Source organism: Rhipicephalus microplus, chromosome 6, assembly GCF_043290135.1.
Source record: "Rhipicephalus microplus isolate Deutch F79 chromosome 6, USDA_Rmic, whole genome shotgun sequence".
NCBI classification, from domain to species: domain Eukaryota; kingdom Metazoa; phylum Arthropoda; class Arachnida; order Ixodida; family Ixodidae; genus Rhipicephalus; species Rhipicephalus microplus.
In genome coordinates this window covers 174,125,116-174,147,134 of record NC_134705.1, presented here as the reverse complement: position 1 = coordinate 174,147,134, position 22,019 = coordinate 174,125,116, and the positions used below count along the sequence as shown (strand labels likewise).

The window sequence follows — 22,019 nt, the reverse complement described above, 5'->3', positions numbered from 1 at the left end:
CTCCTCATCTCTCTTCCATTGCACCTTTCCTTTACAAAGGAAAAATAAAGTTTATACCTACCTACCTACAGCTAAAAAAAAACAACAAATGCACTGCTTTCCATTATTTAGGGTAACTTTTGCAAATTAAAAAGTTCAGCAGCTGAATGTATTAGCTTATGCTTGTAGGTAAAGGCAGTGCAAACACTGCCCTTACTTTAGAGTATTTTTAGAAGCCACCACTGGGGGTGAAAGTGTTTTTGTTTGGAGTATGTAAAAGGCCAATTTATTCCAAAGAATATATACAGCACCCACAGACAAACACAAAAATTTTGTGCAAAGTAGTGCACAAGCACATACTTTTCCTTCAATCATCTTGAGTTCATGTCCTATGTAGTCACAGTTCTGGCTCGAACACTTGCATTAGAGCCAACATTACCTTTCGCAGCCAGATTTACAGTGAATGTGCCGTTATCGCTGGCAGTTACTCATATATGACAAAATAAAAAAAAGTGATTATTTCAATCTGTGAGTACTGTGCTTGCTCCCTTACTTCAGTTCCTGCCAGTTTTGCCACAAGGCAAGTGCAGCGAAAGGCAGTTGAAGAAAAAGGACAAATCCACTGGGAATTTCATTCAGTACACATATTTTTACTTCATTGAAAGATGAAAACACAGTCAAGTCTTATTGCTCTATGTACACTTCTAGTCACAGTCTTTCGTTAAATAATAGACACATAAACACTGCTCTTATTTACACATACACAAAGAAAAACACAAGGTGCATGATGGCAATGGTGCAGTCAAGAGTGCGCTACAAAGAGTTTGGTGGTGTAGTCATCAGATTTTTTTTTTCTCAAGCTGGAAGAAAAAAAGAATCCGCTTCGTCCATGCATTTCCGCGCGCATTAGTTATGGCACAAAAGCAGCAAATGAAAAAAAAAAAATTACAACATACATCTGCAAGGCTTTCCACGTCAAGTGCTTTTTTGATGTGGAACAGCCCTACAGTCGACAATAAAGGTGTGATGAAAGCTTGATGGCAAAACTTTTGGATGCTCTCTCTCCCTGTTGGAAAAGATTGCGCATTTAGTCACCAGAAAAATGGAAGTTATGTACACATTTCACAACACTGACAATTTTTTCGCAGAAGTAATAGACTTCCATATAAACCATTGTATCATTTATATTATTAATACAAGGAACATGCAAAATCAATGCACTCGTGTAAAAGATGGCAATGTGAAAGTCTTTCGCTGATGAATACTGTAAAAATGCCTTCGAGAATGCCAAGAATGTTAAAAAAGGAGAAGGTGATTGCTTACCCGAAAAACTGCGAGCACGATTGACTGCTTGTACGCTTTCAATGCTACACAGATGCAAGCATTGAATTAACAGCACTGCAATCATTCAGTGCGGGGTGTAAGAACGTGTCAGCAATGTCAAGTGTCAGCAATATACCACGCTTGAACTCGTAGCGCACAATTATTTGCCTGTCCATTTATGTTAATTCAACACAACCACTACAGCCAATCAGCAACGGCAGTCACTCGAACACTATGGTCTTGACATTAACTGCTGCACTTTCACATTTCGAAGATGCTAGCAAAACGTGAGCTAGCCAATGGTTAGCACTCTGAAGCCCCAGCAGGAATGCACACACTGCCACATCAGTGTAATCCAATAATTATAAGCAACTTACAGCGAGCTACTATGAACAAACTAAGCTCAATTTGGATCCCTTTCTCGGCATATGCAAGTTTAGGCAGTAACAACGCCTCAAGCTCTTTCACATCTGGTCCAACCAAGGGCATAGTTTACGAAGCTCACACTGCCCCCTACAAACGAGTTATCCTCGTATCTCCTCCGTTACTTCCATTTGCACACCACTGGTGCAAGGGCGAAACAACAGCAACAAAACGCTGCAGGAACAACAAGAGGGTGGAGAGAGATCGATGCTAGCGAGCAGATATTCATAAAGCGTTCTGGTGTGCGGCTTGAACACTCAAGTCCACGAAAGAGCTCAAACGAAGCAGCATCCTCTCTTCACCCGCCCATGCACTGCGAGTCTGCTCACAACTTACAAAAATTCAATAAAAAAGACAACAATAACAACAGCAGTACACAGACACTGCAACAATTTTCTTTAAAAGGAAGGTGGCCACATAGAACTTGAACACTCACGAGTCTGTGAGAAACAGAGCGATTTTTCAGATGCTCATTAGCAGTAATTAGCTAAGCCTAGTTCTCGTAGTCGAAGCTTACTTCGACTTAGGGGTTTTCGTTATTGCATTTTTTTCGTCGAAGAACCCTGCCGCGTGGTCCACTGTTAACAATGCTAGCATATGCAGTGCCCTACAGCCATCAGGCTTGAAACTGCACGAGGCTTTGGGGGCGAGTGGCAGCCACGTTAAAGGAACAGCGATTGTGCCATAGCCTCGAAACGTGACAGCGGCTCATGGAACGTGTTGCTTGAATGCACAGCTCGCCAGAGCACGCAAGGAAAAAAAAAAAAAGAACTGAAGAGATAGAGCCATGGCCAAAGTGAGAGAGGTCTCATTGCATTGGTATGTCGTTTCCTACCACCTCGCGAAAGCCCACAAAATTAGCCGAGCGCGGCAACCCTGCAAGAATAAAGCACACATTTCCTTGGTGGTGTGTATCCACAAGGCCCTGTAAAGACTCTCTTTTGACCAAAGAGAGGGCCATTCTTTGAATCAGGGTGAAGCCGCTTACGTTTTGCCTATTGTTTCAAGACACTGAATGACCCTAAGGCAGTACAGCAAGCCACTGTGTTGCGCTGCACTCTCTGCGGTGCCCGGGCACACGGCTTTAGTCTTGCCGGCAGTCATGAAACATAACCAAAAGCAGCGAAAAATCACTGGGTGATCCCACCTAATGGGCTCTTTTTTAGGTATACCTAAGCGAATTCCCTCAGGCTTCGTATACACTCTTTAGCAGTTATTTCTGAAGCATACACATGCAATGCACCATCTTTGCGTCGACATTCTGAGCAGCTGTGCTCAGGCTCCTCGCATTTCATTTCACATTGTCCTCAGGAAGAGTTCACCAAGTTTCGAAAGACGGACTAATCTTGGCAGGCACACCTCGAGGAAACAAGGTGCAAGAGCACTCTCTTGGCTGCAGCTGTCATTGCACCATGTGAAGCACCATTGAAATTGGCCCCTTGGCAAGGGGGGAGCTGTTGGCACTTTCACCCGCAAGTGTTCAGTGCCAAGTTCACAAGGTCCTCTGGGCACAGGCCAGCACAAGAACACTGTCCAGGGCTGCCATGCTGTGACTTGAGGGGGCACGCCAGGAGGGGGGTAGGCTTGAGCCTAGGCGGGTATCTCTGGTGGCAGGCTCTTGGAGTAACCGCCGCAGCGGTTGTCTAGGAGCTCCTCGAAGATGCCGATGAGGTTTGAGAGGCCGATGAGGTAGCCGTCCTCATGGTTGCCGACTTCCCAGGGCTGCCGATGCGTTATAGACACACCAGGTGGTGTTGCCACGGTTTTGGCAAAGTCGATCAGCCACACGCTGGCTCCCATTTTGTCGTGCACAAACAGCAGGGAACTGCCGATGAACTGCGAGAAAGAGATAAAAGGCTCTTACTACATCAGGAATAAATTATTTTTCAGTTTTTATAGTACATTCATCATGTACAAAACTAGGAGATCAATCGCAATTTAGAACACCAAGAATATTTTCTCATACATATGTGGCTAGCACAACAAGGCTTCGTCATTCACTTGTGCAAACACTAATGAAGGCTCGCTTTAATTTTCATGCATCTTTACAAAACAATTGGCCTTTCTGATATTACTTGATTATGGAAGCGTTCATTTCAGGCTCTGTTCTAATAACAACAAAAAAATGTGCACTCTACGCTCACTACCCAAGGCTGTCTTGAACAATCACCAATAGCGGAACGAAACATCGTCGCTGCCGACCCATAACAGACAACACCCAGGCTTTTCATTGGGTGCCATAAATCTCTTGTACCGCAAAAATGTTTCGCTTGAGCAACTGATGAGTACGTACCTCGTGAGTGGAGAAGAACTCTGACTGCTCCAATGCGTTGTAGAGAGATCGTAACCGCTGCAGGTACTTTCCCTGTAACGAAAGACGGACGCTACTGAGTCGCAAGTACACAAAATATGACATACACTAGCTAGATGCAAGGATATTTGCGAGCACTGGATTAAGGGTACTTGTTCTGAAGGGCATTCGCTTGAAATGAAATTATACTCTTGAAACTTTACATGTACTTGATATGCCAAGTTTATTTAATACTGCCAAGTAATTGAGTTTTAAGCACAATAAACTTTTGAAAAAGCATTAAGAAGCATTCCCTAAACACGTAAAGTTTGAACAGTGAAAAGCTTAATTAAAGTAAACCAGAAAATTATGTTATGCTATTGAGCCCAAGCTATATTTGATTCTTTTTAGTGAGAATATAGTATAAAGTCTGAGATAAAGGTGACCAATTAAAAAAAAAATGTTCTTAATGTGGATTGCTCAGGCTCTCTGGATTGAACACATATAGTAGCTACAAACGCGTGCAGCAGTCAAACCTGCAACACTACAAAGACTCACCAGTGCATCGTCGAAGCCTTTTGTGAAAGTGTCAATGGCATTCAAGACCTGCTCCCTCGACTTTGTCGTCTTAAAGTCTTTCGTGGAGGTTCCATCGGGATTCTGCATGCAAGAAATAAGAAAAAAAGTTAAGCTAGCGAGTCGACTAAAACAAGCATGGCCACCTTAGATGAGGAGCACAACAGACGTTACGCGCTGCGACAGACAAGCTGGACAAGCGAAAGCCAGGAATATTCTTTTTACTCAATTGGTTCATGCTTTAAAACGCGTCCTGAGATTGCGCAGTTCAGTTTGTTGCACAATGATTACAAGATACTCCCGTGGAAAAGCACTAGATAAACAAATTCATCTGACCAGAATATGATACACTGGCGTGTTGGTCAATAAAGAATAGGGTTGCAGTAGTCCTATGCACTGCCCTAAAAAAACCTAGCGGTAAAGAAAACACATGTCTCTAATGTTCCCCGTATAAAAGATTTCCTTTCATCGCCCAAGATGCTACTTCAACATAACCCCCGCAATGTGAACAGCACTTCGACTCAAGAGCAGCAAAAGACAAAGTAGGCGCACCTTAATGCCCTCAATGCGGAATCCCAGGCTGGCTGTAGAGCTGATGGTTTCCCTCCAGATCATGTAACGGGGCTTGGTCACTGCCTTCAGCTCGTGCTCCTCGGGTGTCGGCTCGTCTGGGTCGACGGCCACCATCTTTTCATACATGTCCTGCACAAAAGCAACAACAAACACTCATCAGGAACAAAGCTCGCAAGTGCAGTCTCGGTACACTATAAAAGGCAAACCGCGACGACATGGCAGGGACCAAGCTCAACTGCTACTACACCGAGTTGTAGAGTAAATACATTAAACGTGAGATAACTGTATGCCAGGCAAATACTTGTTTAAACGGTACCTGCTATCAGTAATTTAAAAGGTGCTAAAGCTAAACATTAGTTAGCAATGGCACACAGCTTTTTGGGAGAGGTAAAAAAATTAAATAGTTATGCCATGTTTCATATACAATGTGGCTGCAAAGGTCAAAACTCCTACATTAATCTAGAGGGTAAAAATGTTGACTTGCAATTGGTGAAGCTGTTCACAGCAAGCAAAAGCATTTATGTAGGAAAGACCGGCACTGTAGTCGCTACAAGCTCTTGACAGAAAGACACACAACGATGCAACAGGTCCCAGCTATGCAAACCTCTCAGTTTTTGAATTCTAAGAAACCACAACGAATACAGCAGGTCCACTGGTATGCACTGACAGCAAATTACCTGTATGCACAGCAGCCTAGACAAGTTCACTCCTATTGCTTTCCTAGTCAAGCTCCTTAATTCCTAGTAAATTCACAGAAAACCAGTGCTGCTGGCTAACACATTCTTTCGTTGCACTGACCTTGCGAAGCTTGGGCTTTTCCCGAGCCTTAGCCAGCTCTTCTTCGAGGTACGTGCGCAGGCCCACTTTGACGTCCATTACGCAGGGGCACTGGAATCCAGCGAGCAGGTCTTGCAGCTCCAAGTAGGCTGCACAGAAAGCACACGAAGAAGCAACACCATTAGGCATGGCAACATAAGTTGTCACCTAACAGATATGAAGAGCAACAGCAGTCTTTTTTGGGAAGACCTCTGCATTCGTAAATCATAATATACAACTCATTAGCACGTGCAGGGGTATGGAGTTATCACAATCAAATACCAAGTTATCTCTATGCTAAATCTGTCACACCGACCTTTGGGTGGTGACTACAACTCTGATGGAGCATACCCACATGGGAGGGGGAGGGGGCATTGGGAATCCACTTTCCTCCTTCGAGAAAACCTGGTCTAAACACAACGAAAAACTTCCCCACCTCAGTCCCCTTTAACGGAACTCACTTGTCTTTGCCCCAATCCCCCCGCAGCCCAGTAAGAAAACCCTGGCACCACCCCAGGCACGCCCGTGTGCAAAGAAAATAAGGACGACGCTTGGCTGCGGCGCGTGAAGCCACAGTTTGTATTCTGTGCTGGCATCGATTCTAGGACAGCTGTCCCTTTCCTTTTCTCCCGAGGCATGAGCCGTCAAGCCTATGAAGCCAATCAGTGTATGAATTCAGAAATATGACATGGGAACCAAGCCAAGTGCTCTGGATGAATTTCATTCAATGTTCCAGTTCACTCGTACTTCACGCAATAGCACCACTGTTCTGGGTTCAAGCGTGCCTTCCAGAATGTGATCGCACAAGTGTACCATCCTGAGAAAACTGGAAGAGACGTTCATGCCTAGTTTTGCAGAAAAGCAAGCAAACAAGAATGAACTAGTGCGGTACCAAGTGCCAACGATTTTTTGGCATAAGACTGGCGAACGATGGTCACACCTTTCCAAACACAGCTTATGCAAATAGTGACCATCTGTTTGCACATTGCCCTTACGGTATTGCGTGAGGTGTCACACTCCTCAAGAGCAGAGCACGCTCGGCTGGAATTCTACAGTCTTGATCCATTTGCAATTGTTATGTGCACAATTTGTGCACAACAGTAAATAAACAGTGACTCCTGTATAGGGAAAGCACGCTTCTATGCTATGGGATTAGCCAAAGGCAGAGGAAAGATTGACTTACTGCTGCAGTCCTCCATCTCGACGCGGCCCTTGAACTCGGGCACGTAGTCCCGCAGCCAGGGATCCCTCATGAGCTGTTTCAGGCAGGACTCCTCCTTGCCGCACAGTTTCTTGAGAATCGTGCCTTGGGTGCCCGAGCGAAAATTGCCTGCAGGAGAGACCATGCAACGGCGTCACTTTAGTGGCCATTTTGACATGTACGTTATTAGCAAAAGTCCTTAGCTGCGTGTCAGTGCACTGCCCAAACACCTCAGTTGCTTGGGCAGAAATGCAGATCTGAGCCATTGTGAGCAAAATCTTCTATTGTATGCATGGATTGGTAAGATTAGGGAAAATGTTAGAAGTTAAAGTGGCTTTATCGATAGATCAAGGGTGATTCACAGCGCATACTAATTTTCGCAGACTCGCAGCTTCACATAAAACAATAAAAGTTGACTTTCATACTCTGAATCTTGGTGCAGAAGATACCAAAGCCTAGTGGTAAGTGACAAGAATAGGCCCATAAACACATTCAAATTAATTAATGGCCGATTATGCCCACATTTTTAATTATGCATATATACAGTAAACTTTGAGGAATGGCTGCTAATTAGTGACAGAAGTAGAGTGCCATATTTTTTGTCAGCTATGTACCTTGGTGCCCCGCGAGCTGTATCCATGGGTACTTGTATTTCCTGTAGGTCTGGACGAACGGAGACCAGTGGACAACGTTCCGCACCTTTCGCCACCCCGAAGGCTGCACAGAGAAAAAAAGTACACGAAAATTTTAGATACAGTAAAATCCATCAAAGCATTTGCATCGATATGATTATGTAAGTAACAAGAAATAAAAAAAATTTGGTTGGCAGGCCAAGCTTCATCAAGTTCACGATTGCGAGGCACGAATGAACTGCAGATGCAGTGTCGGCACTGCATACGAAATAAGGAGAATACAAGTGTTCACGGAAGAACTGCAGTTGCAGTGTCAGTATTCAAAGAAATACAGAGAACACAAGTGTTCACAAATAACCTATAATTGCAGTGTCAGCACTTATCGAAATATGGAAAACGTGTTCACGCATTAACTGCAATTGCAGACTCGTGGAAATATAGAGAACACAGGCACGCATACAGGCAAATTCTGAGGGGTATGCTGCAATATATATTGCGAGATATTAACCGAGAATTAATAAAAGAAAAAAATATTTTGTGTATTGGCTTGCAAGACCTATTATGGATTTGCACCAATGTGACTAACTAACAACCACAATAAATAATATGGTCAGCAGGTGAAGCTTGATCTAATTCTACACACAGGCGGGAATAAACTGCCAGAGAAGTTTCACCGGTCATTAAAAATATGGTGAACTACCCAAACACTGAAAAATACGCACACAAAATCAATTTCCGACCGGTTAGCTGTAATAGAAAATGTGGAGAATCACTCGAGATGAAAACAACAACAAAATATCGGGCGTATTGGCACGCGCGACCAAAAAAGGCTTCGAGATTGGATGACTGGCTCATTTTCGTACTGGCCAGGAGGCGGGGTCGAGTAAGATGGACGCAGATTTTTCACAGTCGAACGATATTACGATTGAGCGCACGTCACGAGCTGATGAGGGGAGTAAGCGGGTCGGAAATGCCGGTAGATGCGAGAGGGGCGAGTTAGGAAGACGCGATTACCGTCCGACGCGACGACAGACGAATTTCGTTGGGTGCGTGCTACAACATCGGATCGAATTACGACTCGCACAGCGCTACGCATAACGTAAGATGCCGTCGGGTACTACACCCCGCGTTACGGTATAGCTGAGGCGGTGGCATTACGTCACAATATTAGGCGCAGCTACAGCGGAATTCTCTGAACCAGTACATACATCGAAGCACGAGATGCCGTTGAAACGAACACAAGAAGACTTGAGGGTTAACGCACAGGGTCCGAGCTTCGTGCAAACAGAGACGCAAGCAACATGCAGAACTCTTACGTTGCCGGGTGCCGCTTCGTCAACTTACGCTGCTCGAGTGGCGGCGGACACGGCACGGAGCCCTGCCGTTGCAATGCGAGTGCGGCGAAATACTGCCCGTCATAGTTTCCTCTTGTACTTCCAGAGACTGCAGCATGGGTAAGGGGCGGCGGCGCGCCTTCCTCTGCAGTGGATTCACTCGCGGGGTCGGCACGGCTCACGGCACGAACCGAGCGCCATTGTTTTTTTTTTCTCTTTTAAAAAGGCACGACGTCGTCAAAAGCGAACGAGAGAATTTCAAGCGTCGTCCGGCGGCTCACGTAGTCGAGACGAGCGGTCGCCGGAGACGAAGCTGTGCGACGGTCTCTGCTGCACGGCTGCTGTTCATATTTTTCTTTCCTTCTCGCTGCCCCTGGGAGCGCACAATAGCCGCACCAACACGCAAAGCAGCTCATTACAAGAGTGGAGGAGGGGACGGCTTCCGGGTACCGAAGCAAGCCGACAAAGCCCCGGCTTATCTCCCCCCCCCCGTGCGTAGACAATCCGCAGCCGTCGCCACCTCGATGTGTTGGCCGGTAGCTGCTACTGTAGCGCTGCCTACCCCCTCTTACGCATCGCTCCATCGGTGTCGACAAGCATTCGCCATGGAGCTCGTTAGCGGGTCGTTGCGAAGGATCTATGAATAGATATGTTGCATTGCGCCGTCTAATGACGGTTCGCTGCAGCAGATAATGGCGCAAATTTTGACTGCAGGGAAAGAGATTGGCTTACGTGCACTCCGGTTTAGAACAACGATGCTTGTTTAAAAAGGAAAAGAGCAAAGATCAACGTGAAATGTCCGTAATTACGAACCTTTCGCGTTCATCTCGAAGCTGACCGGGAAATGTATCTATAAAGAAAAACTGTAGTTTGTAAATAAGCGCACGACTTTCACGGCACAAATACCAAGGGCACAGGTGGGCGCATACACGTCGCAAACGTTGCTGAAATCGGGAGGATGGAACGAAGACCGAGATGTAGTGACAATACGTACGTGCGCTTCTTGCGTTCACCCCGATTTCAAATGTTTTTTCGTGTTCGCTCAGCGTCTGCGTGCATGTCAAATTCACAGCTGTATAACTCACTGTAGCAGCTTTACTAACCCGTAACAAGCTAAACCAGACGATGCCAGCAATAAAAAGTAATAATCAATTTCACTCGGCTTGGACGGCTGTGTCATGACATGTCCAAGAAATGCGTCGACTAGCCGCAAGTAGTCGGATCTATTCCCGACACAAACCAAAGAACAGGGCAACTTAGGCTGCTAGGCATACTAGCAGAACACTTTCCGCACCGTACGACCACCGCCGGTGTAGCCGACACGTGGGTTGAACGAATTCAAAGTGCGTAAAAGGCAGGCACCGTCGATAGAGCCTCCCGAGCGAGTCGCTGTAGAAAACTCTATAGGCCCTTACAGTAAACACTATTCGTCATGTCGCATCACGAACACGTAACTTTGGCGTCATGGGCCAAGCGCCGCAAAACACACGGCGGGAATAGAGAGTGACTGGAACAAGCGTCTACAAACGCAAGTGGAGCGACGGTCGGTCCTTGGAAGCTTTTAAAGCAAAATTTCTATAAAAGGACTGCGATGGAAGCGTTTACAATCAAACCGGAGTTATGCAGAACGCTTATAGATCTTTTTAACGGATGCGGAAATCAGCGGGTCCAAAGGCGGACGCTGCTGCCTCTGCGGTGCACATTTAGGGAAGATCAATCATACTTGCAACAGCCCCTAGGGAAATTATGGCGGCATTTAGGGGGAGTCCTCCTTTGAAAAAAGGTACATTAATAAAACGACGGCATTTACCTCGGACGCGTCCTCGCCGTGAGGCGCGGTCAGTCTACGCTCCGACAGAGTGAACTTGAAGATGGTCCAGAGGTTGGCGACCGACGAGCACAAGAAGTCCCTAACCAGCCTTAGGAACGCTACGATCATCGCTTAGCACGGGCAGCAGCTACGCGACGAGTCCGATGAGGAAGGGAACGACCGCACGCATGTCTCAAAGAGAGCAATCGACGACGAGGCTTCGAAATGGCCGCCTATGCTTCCTTCTCCCCCTTCTCGCGCCTATAGATCGGTGCTCGACATGACTCCATTGTTACTGTTTCCACCCCCTCCGGGCGTCGTCTGAAATTTCACGCGTTCCGCCTCTCCTGCTACATTGGCGTCACTTCTGGTGTAGAGAACCTTCGACCATGGACCTCGAAGAAGCTGCTCTGAGCACCAGCTGAGCCGAGGCGTATATCGTATGACACGTATACTTCAAACGGAGCGTCTCGTATATGGAGCGAGCAAAGTTTTCCGAGCGATCGTCGACTACAACGCCCAGTCCGTCCTGCAGAAGAGCGCGTTCCACTGAACGAGACGAGAATATATAAATGACTACGTTTGCTAGACTACTAGATGTAGTGATCTAGATTAGTAGACGCTTACCATACTAGACGAGTGCGTTCTATTCGCGCGAAATTTGTCTGCTCCACTAGAACAGAACTTTAGGAGTTCGAATGAAATTTCAAAGACTACAAAAGCAACTCACGCGATAAGTATCATCCGTCAAGTCAGAGGACTCGCTGCGACGTGCAGCTACACATTTTTGTTTTTTTCACAGCCCGCGCGCAGACGATACCCTGCACCGCGAAACTCTCGACGAGATAACTGTAAATCCAACAAAAAGTGTCACAATGGCCAGCTTTCTGGAGTCCTATAGAACACCGAGTGAAGAATGGTATACAGAGGGCGCGTCTTTCGAAGTATATCCTCACGAGAAATCGCCGGACCCAATCACTCAACCCGCCCTCTGTCGTTTTTATGAACAGATTGTCTACCACACATTCGCCTAACATCCACGAGGAAGAAGACCTGGGCTGTATTTACTCTGCTCTTCACGGATTACCAAGCGACCAATGGTGGTCACACGCGTTTGACAACGGACTCAAAGGTCCACGCGCTCCTGTCGTTTTAATTATAAGCACGGCATGCAGCTCCAAGTTCGCAAACAAGCACGTTGCTCATTACTATAGAGTGCGCTCGTAATATAATCTCGATGCGCAGAGTCACGGAGTTGGTAAAGCCAAAGGGAGCGGTGGCTCTAATAAGGTTTGAAGAGGGCACATCGGGCGCTATACCTCTTATCTGAAGCAGCGCAAAAAGCGGCGAGGTCACGGCCAGATATGACGTCAAAGAACCGCGGGTATCATCTCAGCGAGGGGTCAATTTTGCAAGCAGAGGCCAGACGGCGAGACCTTTTTTGGCTCCGGTGTCACGCTCCAGGCACAATCTCAGCTGGCGGTATATACTAGCATGCAGCATGTCCCGGTGTTGCGACGTACGACACACCCACATACCACACGAGAGAGTGGTACTCTAGCTCCTATACGAATGCACATGCGTATAAGTGCCGAAGGGTGAAGGTCTACCTCTGACGTCAAGATCGTAGGGGGGGGGGGGGGGGGATTGTTGGAGAGGCACCTCACGCTGATGTTTTTGGAACGCGGGCGGTCACGATGGGGGCATGCGTCTTCAACGGTGTAAACACTTTCGCTTATACACCCCCTTCCCCTCTACCGGCTGACTTTGCACGATGCGTGACCCCGCGCGGTGCGCATGCGCAAATCCTGGCTTCCGTTTGGGTGCCACGAACGCCGCCTTTAGCGGGGTACGTACGTGCTCCGCTTGTTAACCTTAATCACCCTGATGGCCACAAAAAAACCAAAAAAACTTCCGGGACCAAGCGTGTAGTTAGCATACACTACTGCGTATATAGCTGAAAACTCATGTGCCACCGTTTCGCGGGCTATTTTTTTTTATGACCCCGAAAAAGTGACCTGTTCTGTAAACATCACAGCCTCTCGCGCCGTCACGCTGCCAAACGAACTCATATCCACGTTTAAAAGCATAAATACACTGTATAACCGTTGTATTCACAAGCACGACCTACTATACTCTACTCTCGACCTGCCCAGAGAGCCCCTCTCCCGCGCCCACGTTCTAGTTCATACATTCTGCCGCTAGGGCCGTTACCTACGAGCGGCGTACGTGGCGCTAGTCAGCACCTGTTCGCTGACGCCCCCTTCACTGTTTGTGGTCAAATTTCGACCAACAAAGCACTCCTAGAGCGCGTTTATTATGCAGAATTTGAAATTATTCAGAAATAATAATACTAAAAGTCATTCAGAATTTTTTTTTGCAATCAAATGGCCGCGACAACACATAGGCTGTCCTACACCATGCGAATCTACGGTTTCCCTCGTTTGTCAACTAGTGGGGTATAAACACTTAAGCACACTGAACAGCTTACTTGACCAGCTATATAAGTGAAGAAATAGTCACATATATGCCGGCAGTTCACCACAGAATGCAGGTATTAAATTCTTATTCCAGCGCCGTCAAAACAACCGTAAAGTAGCAGACGATGCAGGTTATAGGTAGCGCCAACAACAGTGAGCGGTTGAACGAGAGCGGGGACACGCGCTCCCATAGGAACCCTGTTATCTGGGCAGGTAAGGAGTACAGTAGGTCGTGTTCACAAGAACGAAGGACGCACGATTGACAACGCGACGATACCGAGACCTCCACGATAGCATGAACAAATACAAGCTCCACCCACAAAATGCACAACACGCTTGTCAATGATCTACATAAGAGGGTTGCGCAACTGTCCTGAAGAACACTCATCGGAAACTAAAGGTACACGTCACTTCCACCTGAAATATGACCTTCAGGGATGCATAGAATTTGTAATGGAACCGCCAGGACATTCAATTTTTCGACTTAGAACACTTGTCTGTATGGGAACACCCATGGACTATCTGAAACACTCGTTAAGTGCTTCACGTCACGAAAACGGGAAATTGTGATTGGACGGAACGTCTATGCAAATTTCCTTTCGGTGGAAAAGGGACTGTTTTTGACGAAGCTTGTATTCTTAGGTTGCAGACGACTTATAAATAGTACAAGCGTGATGGGGAAGCAGAAGGGACGCTGGATGACAAGAGAAAGCCGCCACATTGCCTCATTTATATCGGCGCTAGACGTTCACAGAAATGGGCGCTTGTCATTGGATGTAACGTCCAAATTCTCTCCGGGTGGGACAGTGATGTTGGAGATTGAGCTTATTCTTACGTTGTAACCAAATTGGTAGACGCCTTTTTTTGTGTGTGATACGCGTGAAAGGAACGCAGGGGGACGCTGGATTACAGGAGAGAGCCGCATGGCGTCATTTGTATCATGCGTTCTCTTTGAGGATAACGCGTTCGGGCCGAAACCATCGTGCAGCCATCATTAGGCCGAAAGGAGAAACGGATCCGCCCGTCAAGCCATACCACGCGGGAGAAAGAAACTGCTGCGAAAGGCGGCGGCAGCTGTGCGCACGCTATAGGTCACCCGGATGCAACGAGGCCTCGCTCACAGAAGTTCGGTGCAACGCGATACGACTACCGGCAGGTGTCGCGACGCAGCTGCTGCGGCGGCGCATCTGCGCACAACTATGCGCCAGAAATCAATTGTTACTTTAGACTTTTTTTTTCCTTTCGGAAACGACTGTTTGGGGAGGACGTAGTAACAGTATATCTGCAGCATGCTGATACGCTTATTCCTGGCAAGAGTGCTGACCCGGTTAAGTCAAATGCCCGAGGGGTGCTTAGCCAGCTGTTGTACTGCTCATGCATCTGATGTCCACTACAAAAAAACAATTCCATGCATGACAAGCCACTACTCAAACCACAGGACACAGTCTTTTTAGACCTCGATATCGTTTGAAAGTTCAAAATGAAGAGAGCCAGAAAGGCAGAAAAGTTCACGGAAAGATGTGGAAGTTTGAGGTGATGAGGAGTCGGCAAGGGCGCTCGACGAGTTTCATCAGGGCACGTTCTGTTGATTATGTACCTAAAAAGACGAGTCAAGTCCTCTTGTCAAAATGCTCGCTCCAACAACATTTGGTCTTTGTATTCAACGACTTCCGACAGGAAAGAAATATTAAGAGCATATTGACCATGGAAACCGACTTCGTCGGCAGCTAAACCCATGGCAGTTCCAGGAAGGCTTGGAGACGCAAAACAAGAGGAAGGTTCAGAAAAGATCCAGACCGTTTTCACGCCGCGACAACCGTCGGGACAGTGAAGCCTTGCGCCCGCTGTGTGTGATATGGTGGCAAGATCACGCGCATCATCATCAATCATTTCACATCCGTACGCACTCTTGTCACGTGACCTACATATACGTAACACCTACTACTATACAACAACGACGAAGACGGCATAGAGAGCAGACTGATCCAGCTTCGCGGTGAAAAGAAAACAGATGCCGAGTCTCGTCGCTTGTCCATACACGTTCTTCCTTCTTTCGTTAATTTAATATCGGCAGGAGTGTTTGGTATGACCTGTGATGTTCGCTCCGTACACTCCGTTTAAGGTTTACTGTGTGCAGCAAAGATAGCCCGTGTCTGCAGTTTGGGCTTACGACGGCCCGGCTGCACGGAAACTCCGTAACAGCTTGTAGAATGATAGTGATGGGGGGGGGGGGGGTCTCCGCTATAGGTCATGCATGCTCGCGTGACGAGGAGGAGGGCAATCGCGAGGTACGAAAACAAAAGGTCTGCCGCCAAGGCAACGAGCTCGCTTCGCATCTCTGTTCGTGGATCTTAGTGCACGGACGCCAAGCGACCCGCTTGGTATGAGGTCCCCTCGCAAGACCCACGCGTTTTTTAGTCTTTATTTTTTCTTCCTCATACACTTCCTATACCGTTTGCGGAATACGGGTTAGCGGAGAAGCGTGCAGGAACAACGTAGAGCGACTTCATAGAGCTTTAATTCGCAAAGCTGACGAGCGACATCTGATAATGCACAACTTTACCAGAGACCCGGGAAACTAAAATATTGGTGACATGTATTCCATACTTCGCTGCTGATTGAAAGTGTCGGCGGTGGGGTGAGAAAACCGTCAACATGCAGTTTCTTCGTAACCGGAATTTCCCTCCGGCCAATTGCAGCAGGCCTATATATAGGACAAAACATACACCAGACGTCGCCACCAGCCTTGATAGCCAGTGCCGTCAACGGCGCCCGTATCCGCAAACGGCAGAGAGTTTGCGAACGAACTAAAGCTATCTTTATTCTATATATTTAAACGCAGGACAGAGGCACAGATTGCTCCAATACAACGACGTAAAACGGAAATATAATCAACGCTGTTGTTGTTTCCTCGTAAAGGACGCCACCCCCGAAAAGCACGTCGGGGCAAAAAAAAAAAAGAAAAAAAAAACAGACTTTCAGTAGTTCCTGTCGTAATGACGATCCCTCATGAACATTTCTGAGAACAGTAACCGCGTAAGACATATCTTCTCTCCCTCTCTCTGACTACATGCGTAGTGGCAGCCGGAGCTTGCCGGCTCATGCATTATTCCTGCAGCCAATGATTACGCGCTTTGGCAGCTGACGTCACGGCAACGCTGACGTCATCAACGCCGCTCGAAAAGTCGGAGCATGGTAGTCGGAGAAATCTCCCTCTCAGTCGTTGAAAATGTGCATTCGCTTATCCGTTTACTTTAAGGCACACTTGACACCGCACATGCGGACACTACAAGAATACGGAACCAAACGAATAAGGACAATGAAAAAACAACAAATAAAACATAAATGAAGTCGTGCATCACAGTGCGCGGACTGAAGACGACGAAAAGTCACGCAACTATTGCTATAATAACCAAAAGGGTGATCCCGCGCAACTAGCAATTATTTGACAAGTATTGTTCGCCGAAAGCTGCGGCCGCATTTGTTTTGACACTACGAGCGTCACTAGCATGAATCGTATCACCGACACACTTCTATACAGCGTCAGATTATTTTGCTTTTGCGACATGGTACCTGCATGTACACTATAGCTGTGGAAAACACCGAAGAAAGTCTGCAAAATCCGGTTTTATTGCTGACGCTAAACATGGCAGTGTACTCCTCCAATTATCCTTTTCAGAAAAAAAAAAAGAAACGTAGTAAAGGCAATGCTACAACAACAACAACAAAAAAAAAACGCAACGGACTATGCACGTATTAGGACACAACGTCTTGTTCTGACCTCACTTACACAGTATAAGATTCCAATGACGAAAAATATGTGAATCAACCCCGAAAGTGTAGTACATCTAACTCCCTAAAGTGAGTCACGCGACTTGAGTACACACTCACATGTATATTACGGGCCCTCACAAGCACGGCCTATAGTTTCCTTGTTGGCTAAGTTATGGCTATCGGCCGACTAGACACGGCTACTTGATTGTTAAAGACGGTGATTCGCTGCTTTAGCAGCTATATGTACACCGTCCTCGTTCAGTCCTATTCCTAACTGAGCAAGCTACGCGTTCTATTACTGATTTCAAAGGCGATAGTCTTTCTTGGGGATACCTTAACGCAGAAAGTTTGGTCTGTCTCTCTGTCCATCACCGATTCAGCCAGCCGGCCAAAATTTAAGCACTCGCTGCATGCCCAGCCATCTTGAGCTGGCGGCTGCGTTCATACTCGGGAGCATTGTCGATAAAAAAAAGCTAACACTACGCATATCTGAGGCGCAACATCAACGCGTAATGATTAGGCGGTGTGTTCATTTACGAGAAGACACATACAGGAACTTAATTCTGAAGATATTGTCTGTTATGCTGCGCTGAAAACGCGACGCTATATGCACGAAAGGCCTGCAGGAGACGAGAGTCTTTCAACGACGACTGCGGCGAAGCGAGCATATGCGCAGCCAATTTTACTTTCACTTTTATTCCTTAAGTGCCCCACTAGGGTGTATCACATAAGGGGAGGGCTAGAATATATACAACAGGTTAAACACTTTATTATACGGTATATACTGTGATGTGATCACTTCAATGAAAGCAGCAGTGCTTGAGTTTGAGTTAGCGATGCCTAGTGCAGGGTCGTTCCAGTTCTTGGCTGCTCGAGGAAAAAAAAAAAAACTTTGCAAAGGTGACTATGCGAGCATGAGGACGGGCAATATTCAAGGGGGTGACGAATGCGATAGGATATGCGTGATGTTGGCAAAATATACGGAGCTTGACTTTTTTTTTAATTATCAATCTCAAGAGCACCTGAGGGTGGAGGAGGGGTATAGGAGGATTTTTTTTTTTATTCCATGGCAGTGTATGTATAGAAGATTGCGCAGCCCAACTTTTCAAAGCAGACCGTATTTTTGTTTTTTTAGAAACACACGTGATGCGACCCCGCGACTTTTCCGTCTCTTCTTGCAGTGGCACGGTCTTCGCGCAATTGAAAAAAAAAATGCATTCGAGACAGGAGAGAGAGAGAGAGAGCAAAAAAAAAAGAGTGAAGTAACGAGGAGAACGAATTAATGAATCAAGACGTAGATAGAGACAGAGGGAAGGAAGGAAGGAAGGAAAAAAATAGAATTAAAAGACTCGGGGAGTTAACAAACGCCCGAGGACTATAGCGCGGGTGCATGTATGTGGAAGGAGAAACTTGGCGAAGTATACTTATGCGCCATAAAGAGAGAGCTCCCGAGGTCAAGGAAAGGGCGCAGTGATTGCGTCTGTAGCTTGCGGCCGCGGCCTCATTAACACTGGGAGCCTACACAGTAGTGTGTGCGAGGTTACACATGACGTCGGCCCAATCGCGATATATCACGATAATCAGCGCGATATATCAGCGCGCGGCGGTTCTATGCAGATGTGACGGACGGCTAAATATAGTTCGTGTAGTTAGTTCATTATACATAGTGAGCTAAACAGAAAAAAAAAGTTGACTCCTTCTCTGTGTACTCTTTATATGGTTTTACTTAAGATCCAATCTTTCCCGAGGGTGTATGTACATATAGTTTCAGAAAGCAAGGTTCCTCGCTACACCAGGTCCCATGGTTTGCGATATCGATAAAAATTCGCGGTGAAAAAACATTACCTTTACGCTGACGTTTCGACAGCAGACCGGGCTTTGGGAAAGGCCGCGCTCCAGGTCGAAACGTCGAACTTTAAAGATACCGGTCATGTTTTCCGCCGTGAGCTTCAATCGCTGCAGCGTATAGTCAGGGAGCCCCAGAAACCACTTATAACCTGGAGGAGTATTCGACGTTTTCGATCCCAACTTCGGAGGATCAGAACGTTATAAAAATAGACACAGTTGGCGCGAAGCAGGCCTCGCCTGCACGTATATACGCATATGCTACAAGGCGCTATCGCACATGGTCGTCCTAAACGGGGGTCGTATACCGTAAAGCGAGGTTGTTGAACGCGCGTGTCGTCCTTGCAGGTGGAACACATCTGCCCGGGGGGGGGGGAGGGGGGGGGAGATCTGCTCTCGATTGCGGAATACGGAGCGAAAGAGTCGGGAGATGAAAAAAAAAAAAAGCAGAAAAGAGAAATTCTGCACCTCGCCATGAAGCGAGAGCGAGCAGAAGAAGTCTGTAGTGCATATGTATTTACGAGAGATACGCGAAAGTATACTGCGCCGCGACATTGACTTTCTCGTTCGTTCTTTTTTTGTTTTCTCCTGCTTTTTAGAGGTTCGCTACTCGAAGGAGATAGCCTTTCACGAGGATGCACACGAACTGAGAAAGAAGGGAAGAAAGGAAAACAGAAAAAGTGTTTACGTTAATCGGAAGAGAGCCTTGCTCGCTTGCAGTAATAATATATATTTTTTTTCATTGCGACGAAGAAAACTCGTCTCGGCCACTTTAGAGAGCAAGCGCATAAACGTCATGCCCAAGGGCGCGCCGACGCCGAACTTCCCTTGCATTTAAATTAGGCATATATAGCGTACAGTCGAAGGTGGGGTTGCCAATTCCTCTAACCCCAAATCAGAGCTCGCAGGCCACTTTGTATCGATGAACGCTCCGTAGTTCATCAACGCCTGTGTACGATTGTAATATGCGTCCATGTTTAAGAGTTGCGTCCTTTATGTTTGGACTGGGCGCCGCCAGGTGTCGCCACCGACTCGGCCGCTCGTGTCTGCGTCATCGCGGCGAGCCTGCGTCCTTTTTTTAGAAAGGCCAACGTCGTTTAACGAAATCGCTACACTCGTGAGGCAAACACGGATCAACGGGTGGTTTAGGTTCCTGTTTCCCCGCAGAAAAAGTCGACCAAATTTATTTGCTCGATCGCAATTGAGGTGATTGCGATTGCGAGTTGGGAGCTCAGAGAACAGTACAATTCATCGGCGAAGTTTTCCCACTGTCTTTTACAACCTCAACATGACGTGGAAACAGCTATTTCATGACACGAGAAAAAAGAATAAACAAAACAAAGGCGGGATCTGAGACCAATACATGGAACTCCACAACACAACGCCGCCTTCAAAAAAAAAAAAAGGGGGGGGGGAGAGACTCAAAGATGCTATAGAAGGTTAAGACCAAATAAATGTGCCAAATATTATTAAGTATTATGAAGCTATCTGAACAGTCACGCTTGCAGCTCCCGTGTGGAAAGAAGTGTCCGATTCCGTGATTCGTGCATATCACACAGTGCATGGCCTCTTGCATCACAGCTCGAACCGAAAGCCACGCCAGAGGGCGCTATATGACTGCACCACACGCATTTCAGTTCGCAGCCTGGTACTCGCTATCCCTCCCTACCGGCTAGCCGCTTTGACTAATTACATGCCTGGCCTTGCAACAGAAGGCGACGAAATCACTGTTGAAATTCCTACGGAACACAGATTTGAACAAGTGACTGTAACAGCAATGTCACACACCGCGAAAGACAAGACTGGACTATGACTGAGTGTGCGCGCGTGTGCTGCCGAATGTGCTGTTTCTATCTTCCCTCTCCGCTCTCTTTCATCTCCCCCATCCCTCTCCCATGCGCAGGGTAGCAAACCGGCTGCCTATAGGCTGGTTAACCTCCTTGCCTTTCTTTTCCCTCTATTTTCCTTCCTACATGCCTGGCATTTTAACTAGCTCTAATTTGCACTAACGAACAAACCTATAGCGTGCTAATACGTGAAAAGCCCTGAACTGCTGACCAGTGGCAAAAAAAAAACAACAACAACACAATTACGAACGCCGCCCTCGCGGGCTGCAGGAGTACTTCCCGGGGGGAAAGGGGGGGGGGGAGAGCAAGGCTGCGCTGCGCAACACATCTAACGGCGTCGTCGAACACAGCACTCGCAGCAGCAGCAGCAGCAGCAGCAGCAGCAGCGGGGCTTGCTTGCCCGCCGTCCTTGGAAGGGACCACGTGCCGCAACAGGGCTGTCGCCTCTCTCTCTCTCTTATCGAGAACGCCGACCCAAAACGGATGGACGCCAAACCATTAGCGTTCCGCCGAAGCTCGTTAAACGGAACGGCCCTCCGTGAAAGCCGCACCGCGGCCAGAAAAGCAGAGGTCGCGACAATGGGCGGCCGTGTAGTATAGGTCGTTACGTGCATACGGCCGTGCAATTAGGTAACTGGACGGAGCAGTGGAGGACAACGAGAAGCGTCGCGTATCTCTAATCGCTATCCGGTACACGCGCTATTCCAACTAGCGCGACTAGCCCGCGGCGAGCGCTCGTGATGGAACTTAAAAAGGCAGCGAGTGAAGTATCGCATTCCGACGTAATTTACTTTCATTTTGGTACTAACGAGAGCAAAACAGGCAAGATACAAGAGAAGGACTTCACAGGACGAGCGCTCATTTGAAATTGAAGTGAGTGCTCGTCCTGCGTAGCCATTCTCTTGTATCTTGTCTGTTTTGCACGTTAAAGAACCCCAGGTGGTCGAAATTTCCGGAGCACTCCACTACGGCGTCTCTCCTAACCATATGGTGGTTTTGGGACGTTAAATCCCACACATCAATTAATTATTCAATCAATCAATTAATCAATCAATCCAATGTTTTGCACTCCCAAGTACCAACATGGTCCAGTACAAACTCGCCTGCTTCTAATCC

General features: G+C 47.2%; 1 protein-coding gene across 1 annotated transcript in view; it reads right to left on the bottom strand.

Annotated features, from left to right (window-relative positions):
• Positions 1–608: 608 nt before the first annotated feature.
• Positions 609–22,019, bottom strand: part of LOC119167129 (inositol-trisphosphate 3-kinase A) — a 240,978-nt gene continuing 219,567 nt past the window's right edge. Inside the window, exons 2-8 of the mRNA XM_037418558.2 lie at positions 7,796–7,898; positions 7,164–7,310; positions 5,963–6,090; positions 5,144–5,293; positions 4,574–4,675; positions 4,019–4,090; positions 609–3,561 (exon numbers count right to left, since the gene is read on the bottom strand). Coding sequence (XP_037274455.2) covers positions 3,316–3,561; positions 4,019–4,090; positions 4,574–4,675; positions 5,144–5,293; positions 5,963–6,090; positions 7,164–7,310; positions 7,796–7,898 — 948 coding nt within the window. The 3' untranslated portion in view covers positions 609–3,315. The remainder of the gene's footprint in view (positions 3,562–4,018; positions 4,091–4,573; positions 4,676–5,143; positions 5,294–5,962; positions 6,091–7,163; positions 7,311–7,795; positions 7,899–22,019) is intronic.